Source organism: Symphodus melops (genome assembly GCF_947650265.1).
Source record: "Symphodus melops genome assembly, chromosome: 9".
Lineage (NCBI taxonomy): Eukaryota > Metazoa > Chordata > Actinopteri > Labriformes > Labridae > Symphodus > Symphodus melops.
The window spans coordinates 14550734-14559679 of NC_136699.1; the positions used below are offsets into that span (position 1 = coordinate 14550734).

General features: G+C 39.7%; 1 protein-coding gene across 1 annotated transcript; it reads right to left on the reverse strand.

Moving 5' to 3' along the window:
• Positions 1–852: 852 nt before the first annotated feature.
• Positions 853–6920, reverse strand: LOC306829548 (homeobox protein CHOX-CAD-like). The gene is made up of 3 exons (XM_079352630.1): positions 6010–6920; positions 4515–4663; positions 853–2060 (listed from the first exon to the last, which is right to left on the reverse strand). The coding sequence occupies exons 1-3, from the start codon at positions 6359–6361 to the stop codon at positions 1875–1877; spliced, it is 687 nt and encodes a 228-aa protein (XP_079208756.1). The 5' UTR covers positions 6362–6920; the 3' UTR covers positions 853–1874.
• Positions 6921–8946: the final 2026 nt, after the last annotated feature.

Consider the following 8946-nt stretch of genomic DNA (forward strand, 5'->3'; position numbering starts at 1 on the left):
CTTCTGACCAACATGATCCACCAAAACAAATGATTAACCATACAGGAGTAGTTTACTGAAAAGATGCTTAAACTGAATGATCAGTCGGCCATGTAGCATTTAATTCAATACAAAACTGGCACAGGGTTATCGTAACATTTTTTTTCATGTATAAAAAACAGCGCTTAGACTGGCGAACTTTAGCTTTTGAGAAGTTTAGTTAAACCCAAATTAAACATTTATTTTCCTGTCATAAAAAACAGGTGATTCTGACATTGTCGTGACATATTCAGGTGATGTTAAGTTACGATGCCAAAAGTATTAAACTATAAAAGATAACAGATGGTTCACGCTTGAGTGAAGGAAATCCTCTTGTTTCTCGTTTAATGAATAAAAACACTTTCAAATTTTGTGTAGAGGTGAGAAAAGTTTCACTCAGTTTAACACATTGTTTACTGTTGTTCACACTGTCAGCAACGGTTTGCTGACAGTGTGAATGTGAGAGGATATGAACGTTTCTGTGAAAATATTTGTCAGAAGTTATGGGCTATAATACATTAAATGCACTAGCAGATATTATTCAAAGATCATCTCAGGTCATCCTCTCATTCAATTAATGTATTTGTCAGGTAGTTTTGTGGGCATGTAGAGTGTGTGGGCAAGATTCACATTATGCCTCTTTCATATCCAGCAGCATGAGCTTGTTACGATGTCCTTCTGTGTGAAATCGCTTTAAGAGGTTGTGGTTCAGAGAAAGCCGAAACACAGACCAACAGCCAGTGAGTGCATGCTTTTTATATAATGTGCAACTAGACCCAGATGAACATCAATGTTAACATTTTATTAAATAAAAACACATGGGAAAAGGAAATCTTTGGTTGCACAAAGAAACTGATGCTTTATTTTGAAAATGGTGGTATTTTTGGATTGCTGAGCTGGCTATGGTAACACTAATTTTACACACATTGTGATTTCTACATCCTCTTCTGAGCCTGAAAAAGGAACAATCTAAAACTGTGAACACTGTAGTGAACATGCTTTAACAATGCATACTCACTACAGACTCACAGGAGGAGCAGAGACTGAAATCTCCTCAGATATGAGTTTTTAGCAGTACAATGATTGTGACCGTTTTACAGGATGTGACTTTGTCTGAATGTCTTATTCCAGAGTTATTGTGAAGCACATCTCTCTCAATCCTATCTGAAAAAAAAGAAATGATAAAGGTGTGTTTTTTAAAGCAAAAAGTGAAAATGTCTGGTTGTCAGGCTGTTGGCAAATTAATGCAAAATGACCACTTCTGTTTTCATGTCCAACTTCTTTCTTTTTTTTTTTACTTTTTTTTTTTTGCATTTAAGCCTTCCATTAAACAGCTGCCTTCTTCTCTCTCACCTGAAACTCAGTAGTCTGTACTTTTCAACTACAGGGAACATTCATTCATTAGTGTTAAACTGTTGGTTATAAAAGTACGCTTGTTTTTGACTTCCTTCATTTAAAAAAAAAAAAAACTAGAAAAAATAGACCCCAAAAAACACACAAGTACATACAACAATTCAGTCGAATTTCAAAAGCTCAGTACATTAAAGACAGGAACTTCTAAAAATGCTTTTCATTTGAACTTTCAACAATGATGTCTAAAGACGCCACAAACATTTGACAAGTTATCCAGTAATTCTTGGTCCTTAAAATCAGTGTCTTGGTGCTGATAATAATCCATATATACACCTTTATGCTTTGCAAAAGTTTAGTGGGAATGATCTATGCAACAGGTATGGAGTGCTTGTTATTTTTAAACGCAGGGAAGTGCAGCATTCTCTCATTAATTCTGTGGCAAACAAAATACACAATATGTACATATTTCTTGCAGAATAATGCAATTTCCATGTGAAATCCAGCTAGTATTCTTCTGGTAGTGTGTCAGACAAAATGTTGTTGCTGGGGCTGGTGGGGATGTGGCTGTTAGCTGGTTCACCCAGCACAGGTGGGGTGGGTGTAGTGGTAGAGGCCTGCTGGGAGTGCTGCATCTTCTTCCTGGTTACCTTCCTCTCTTTTGCACGTCTGTTCTGAAACCAGATCTTGACCTGAAACATCCAAACGTGATATCAATGCAAAGGGGTTGGATTCAATTGTAACATACTGTAGTTTTTTTTTGTGACACTAATATAACTCAAAACAGACCTAATGTCAGCTGTCCTTCCTTTCAGAGTCAGGTGTGTCTGCAAGCTAGTGAGTAATTATTTACATAGTTTATTCTTACATAGAGCAAATTCGGGCCAACTTAATTGACCTTTTCTCCTGTTACTGTGTCCCTGAACACACAGACTATACACAAGTATAGTCTGTATGAAATATGTTGATGATGGTTTAAAATTATATTTTGCTTAAGCTTTCTGACAACTTCAAAAATGATCACTGCCTTTCCCAATTGAGAGCTGCATGACACACAAAAGCTTAACTTAATCTCCAGACATGCCAACAAAATCCAACAGATCTATGTCAACTTATGTTCTGGGAGCTGCAAATATAGGCTGTAAACATCGATTTATAAACATCGATTTATTTAGTTTCTCAGCTATCACTGTTGGAGCCAGCCCGCACAGAGGAGAACTCAGAGTTGGTTCTTGTCTCTCTCCATTTCTATTAAAAACTCAGTGTGTATGTTTTGCTGATAACACTGTGGAGTAGGTGTGCAGTTGTGAGGCTATAACTTGTGCCATAAACTCGCTGATGTCTGCCCATCTTTTTTTTAATACATCCCCTAAATAGGAGTCCCATTCTGTGCCACAGACTTTAGACCAGATTATAGGTGGTCCAAACAACCTTAACCAACCCACCCGTGGGTGCTAATGGGGCCGCACGTTCATTTGCCAATAAAACAGTGTGGCTACTGGGTGTGAATCAGGTTGACAATAGGAAAGACACCTCTCTCTTACAGAACATGTTTTGCCATTTATGTTGCTTTATCACATTTTCAAGCCAGTTATCTCCACTGGATGACGAAATGCAATGATTGCGCTTTTTTGTGTTCACCTTCCCACAGCTATTTCGGTTAAGCAATTTCCGCCTTTTACTCGGTTGCTCTCAACTGTGGGTTTGACAGACAGAATGAGCAGGCACAAAAAACAATACCAACAATGACATGAGAGTAGGATTGAGGGTTTCACCATTAGCACCACTTATGCAAGACATTTTGTTTTGCCACATAACTTTATGGTTTATTTATATAGGTTTTCCGCTTTTTAAAAAAAAAAAAAAAGCTGTTTTCTCCAAAATGTAATGTTAAAGAACTTTCTATATGAGTTCTAACTTCACATGATGTTAGCAAAGCGGTTTGGTAGCCACACGTATGGAGACTATAGTACTCCTATGGGCAGCCCGGGTTCAAGTCCGACCTGTGACTCCTTTCCTGCATGTCATGCCCCACTCTGTTTCCCTGACCTCCTACCTCTATCCACTATCATATCTAAATAAAAGGCAAATCCCAAGAAAATCTGCATTGAGACACTCCAGGGACCAATACCAATATATTATTTTGTATTTTTTAGTCCTTATCCTGAAAAACAATAATAATCACATGATAAAACACAAGTGAATCTCCCACATTTACCAAGACTCCAACCCCACCCCAACAACAAAAAAGAGCTGTTGTGTGTCTGAATAAATGAATCCTGTTTTATTGTATTCGATTTACAGAAACCTTTCCAAACACTGTCAATAATCTCTCAAAAGAAGGTACTATGCAATAAAAAAAAAGAAAAAAACGTTTTCTGTCTTACAAGTGAAAAGTTTAATTTCATAACCGTCACCAACTCTTGCTAAGTCATATCACCTTTGGGTTTAGGTGTATTTACTGATATCTCTCAATCGTAGCTGTTGTTCAGAAAGTAAAGTTAGATTTAAAAACAATATAACTCCACTAATTAACTTTTACTGAGCTTAAAGATCGTCCTCTACAGAGAGATCATGTCTACACTATGTTCATAGTTGTCCATCTAATGCTCAGTTTAAACTGCCGGCATGATTATCGTGTGTTTTATGCTTTCAGTCTCCAGTATTGTGTTTTATATTTGCAACTAACGTTGAACAGCCACAATGTTTGTGACCTACAATAAATGCTGTTCCTGAATGCGTCATGCTATGCTAGCCTGCTGCTCTTGCTGTGAATCCTACGTGGGAATGATTTTTTCCTTCTCTGTCACAACTCTTTTTTTAAAGTTGAATGCTTACATATTGGCTTGCATTGCACCTTCCTACGCTCATGTCTCAAACCCCTTACAGCAGGGGTGACAAACTCCAGTCCTGGAGGGCCGGATTCCTCAGACTGTTAGATGTCTCCCTGATCGGACACAGCTGAATCCAATGATTGACTCGTTTTCAGGCTTCTGCAGAGGTTGATGACAACACATTGGTTTAAAGCAGGTGTGTTAGAGCAGGGAGACATCTAAAAGTCTGAGGAAGCCTGCCCTCAAGGACTGGAGTTTGACACCTGTGCCTTCCGGTTTTACCTCTAGTTTTCTGTGTGCTCCTGAGCTCACCTGTCTCTCAGAGAGGCTCAGTGCCATTGACAGCTCACTCTTCCTCCTCATGGGGATGTAGCGGTTGTGCTGAAACTCTTTCTCCAGCTCCAGGCGCTGCTGATCAGTGTACACCACCCTATACTTGTCCTTAGTGCGAGTTTTTCCTACTGAATCACACAAAACAATCCTGAATAAGCAAAACAATATATACAAAGTGGAGACGATTGACAGACTTTGTGATTGTTTTATCTATTCCCATGTATTTTTTTTCATCAATCTGACCACAAATACAAACAAAAAAGATCATTATATCTCCAACTTATGTGACCAAAACTGTGGCAAACATGAGTAATTTCAAGACGTCTGGTGCCACAATCAGGTTTAGGCGCCACTTAAAGCCTCATCAACGAGATTAATCACGCTAACTATAACTTGTGTAAAGACTTCCCACTGCATTGCATCACTGGTCCTCCTTATCACTGTAAGTGGTATTTACATAGGTGTTTACACAGGTTTTCATTGACATGTATGCTCACACTAACACTTTGGTAAGGGTGAGTCAGAGGTATTGATCTGATATGTCTTTGTGACAGCATTGATTAAGGCAAACTAACACACTCGCACACATGAGTAAACCCTGAGTGTCCTGACTTGAGCAGACTTCCTGTAGTGCATGTGTTATCTAGCCTGTCACCCTTAAGCACCCACCCAGTGGACAGAGTGGGTGGGGAGGGACATTTTTTGCAGACTTCTTGGCCACCACTGTTAGCTTTGCATTGACATCTTGCACCTTGCTGGCGGAAGGGAGAGGCTAACGCTTGATGAATGTGTGTGCGTGCAGTCAGTCTACTCTGTGGACATGTTGAAATGGTTTCTGTTTAAGATTATCTGTTATCTAAGCAGCCACATAGAGCGGGTATTGAAATTGTCCTTTGTCTCCACCAAGGACTTCTGTAGGCCAATTAATGTTTCATTCTTAATAATATAGTGTAAGTTTTATCTAGACTCCACTGACTTCAAATGTTAAATCACCTGATTTGCTATCAGCCATTAAGTTAACCAGAACATGTGTTCAAACATCTAATAAACTAGGTCCAATATAGTATCAGTAGCATATTTGCCTTTGATTCTAATTAAAGTGCGCCTAGATTTGAAAGCATTAATTAATAACTGCCACAAATTTTAACGTGAAAATTAAAGGTGATTTATCACGTGACAATAACAATAACAAAAAAAGACAATGAAATGTATTGGAATCAGGATTATCCTACAGTATTAGGTGATGTATTTTAATTTGGGATATTTTTCAAACATTCAGGTAGCCTATTAAAAGACACTTTGGGACCAAAACAAGTGTAACTTATTATGAATCTTTAGAGTTTTGTGAAAACTGTTATCTGTATAATTGCAAGTGTTCAACTGCATTAAGTGGGCACACAAAATGCAAATCAAATTAAACGTGTTTTTTTTTTTAGCTGTCTTTAAAAAGTGAATATGTTGATGTATTTCCCACCTGAAACTGAAACGGGCGGTCTGACGGACTCTTGGGGTCTCCTCCTGGAGCTGAAGGGGTCCTGTCCGGGAATGAAGCTGAACGGGTTGAAAGACCCCCCTCCAGCGGTGGTGGGCGTGTCGTTTAACTCAGAGGGAGAGTAGCTGACCTGGCCGACCCCGGGGCTTGACCCCTGGAAGCTGTACTGATACTCCTCCCTGCCAGTGTACACCGGGTTCCACGCAGTCGTCGTCGGGTCACCGAATCCCGGCACGTGATGGTAACCGGTGAAGTCATACGGAGGTGGGACGTACTGACTGTTCAGTGACAGTGTCTGAGCCGTGTGCCTGGCTGTCTGTGAGTTGGAGAACATTCCGGCTTCCTCGGCCCACAGGGGATGAGTCTCAGGTAAACCTTGGTGAATCAATCCGCCTGGCGCATGTTAGGCCCCGGTGTTCATTCCCAGCAAGCTGTCGTGCTCTGTTTTCACTTCAGCTCGAGGTATTGGATGATTACTGACACGGGCTACCTGAGCACTGAGGATACACACCTTTATAGATTTACTGCTCAGCAGTTCAAAAGTCTCCTCATGACGTCATGGTTTACCTGAGACCGACCTGCCTGCTCGTCTTGGCGACGTGCGGGCATTGACCCTGATGTAACGAGCTTGACTTTGTGAATCATTTTTGATAAGGCCCCGAAAGATGCGTGTTGTTTACGCGCACGGCACGCGCTTGTGCACAAATGTTCATGTGACATCCAGCACATAGATCATAAATGAGAGTATGCACACTGATGTGTCATTTACAAACAAAAGTCCACAATCAAGACCATATCCTAACATCAACCAATAGTTCATGCATACATAACACTAAGAGGGATTGTTGGATTAAATTATAAATTGAAAGTAAAACACATGGTATTCGTGAGGGGAACCCATGAGAAAATGCAGTGGTGCAGAATGCAGAAGTATTTGTTCTGCATTAACAGGAAAACACAAGAAGTAAAGGGAAGTTATTTGGTTAAACCACATTTGCTTAATATTATTGACGCTAAGAGCTGATTTTTCGATTCAAACCCTCTGCTGCTATAGAGCCTGCCTACATAGGACACCTGACATAACTGCTATAGATAGATAGATAGATAGATACTTTATTGATCCCGAGGGAAATATAGGCTATATGGCTCCCCTTATTACATTATTTTTGAAGAAAAAACTATTGTAAATATTTTTTTTAATGTGCCAGTCAAGTTTGAAGACATGTCCCAGACGAGTGGATTTCATTTCCCACAACATGCCTGCCAAAGACAACCACATGAGGGCAGCAAAACACACCGACGGGAGCAGTGAGTTCAGGTCTGCAGACCTCCAGGAATATCTAAGGATAACTTTTTTGTTCTTAAAATCTCAACTACTGGCTTTAAGCCTTCTCCTTTACTTGATAAACTCTAAATGTGCTGCTGCGAAGCTCTGTGGATGTCTCTGGTTGAGCTTGTCTGATGGTTTTTATGCATCTGTTTTGAAAACAAAACATAAAAGATTCATGTTGGTTGTCTTTGTCAGAAAAGTCATTATCAGCTTTAATAGCTAATGGTTGTTGTCTTGTTAATGGAGAAAAAAGCTGCCAGAAAGTGCAACACAACACATTAAATATGTATTGTAAAAAGTTTCTAACAGGAGGTGATTGGACAAGAACATGATACTAAAACAACATATGACACTAGTATGATTACATCATAAATAACATTGGAAAAAGGTGCTATTATCCCTTTACATGAACTTATTTACTAAGACCTGCACTTTTTGTCATTTGTCTGTTTAAATGGCACCAAGTAGCCAAGCAGCAGCAGTTGCTGTGTGCCACAAAGGAAAAGGCCAGGCTGCATTTGTTCAAATGAAGGGGATGGGAATGGATTCCTTCACTTCTTCCTCTATCTACTTAAAAGATGTCCCCACTTTCAAATTCACAAGGGAAAACGAATAAAGAGGCTGTAGTTCCCATTTTTCATTGATTCTAAAAGTGAAGGTGTCAGAAAGTGAGCTAAAGGTGTGGAGCACTAACAGAACTCTTCTCCTCCTCCGCCATCTTTTCTCCCCCGAGGACTGTCCACAAAAAGGACTGCATTGAGCATGACGTCGTGATAAATGAAACATGTTGAGAACTCACCAGCTGAGATGCTTGTGTTCTTATTGGATGACAGAGTGTGTTGCTGTGTAAACTTTGTATGTGGTTTTGTTTCACGAACATGGACACATGTACATTTAGGGTTTAAGAAATGACTTTGGTGACTGTGTCATATTCTATTATACAGGGCTGCATCTGCATGCTGGTCTTCATTTACTCAATACACAAGTCTTTGTACAACTTCTTGAACCCAACAAGGTAATTTTCATTTTCATTGACCTTTATTGCATTGTAGAAAAAAAGAGCTAACAGGAAATTAGAGCAGAGAGGAGAATCAAACAACATGCTTCGTCATATCTCAATTCTCTCTCTATGAAGTTTCTTGTTATGATCTAACAAAAAAAAAGTCCTTGTAGAAGTACCTACAGGTATTTCTCTTATACTAACTTCATGGCAACACTCCAGATCATCTTTGAGAGAGACAGCTCTTTAGCTGTCCTGCTCCACTGAATAGACGGGGGAGTATTTAGGCAGAATGATTGGGAGTCGAGTTTGTGAAGTGTGTTTTTTTGGGTTTTTTTCCCCAAACTTTTTCAAGCTGTATGAACGGACAAGGACAAATAAAAGATCCACAGTACATTTAAAAAGGACCGTTTTTGTCCTCTTAGCCATGACTTTGTTCATCTCTAAAACCCCTACATTCCTGCTCGGCCTGTGGTTATCAGGAGCAGCAGGGTGTTGAGATGAAGTCTGTGTCTTATCTTCACCTGGGGACTTTCTGTTGAGAAATATTTGCATGATTAGAAGGCGTGCTGCACATGCTGCATTATTA

Excerpts from the sequence above, each read along its gene's own strand:
- LOC306829548 (XM_079352630.1), bottom strand. The coding sequence starts at position 6,361 with ATGTTCTCCAACTCACAGACAGCCAGGCACACGGCTCAGACACTGTCA. Across the intron at positions 4,664-6,009 it reads ACCGCCCGTTTCAGTTTCAG|TAGGAAAAACTCGCACTAAG; the intron begins GTGGGAAATACA and ends TGTGTGATTCAG. Across the intron at positions 2,061-4,514 it reads TGAGCCTCTCTGAGAGACAG|GTCAAGATCTGGTTTCAGAA; the intron begins GTGAGCTCAGGA and ends TGGATGTTTCAG.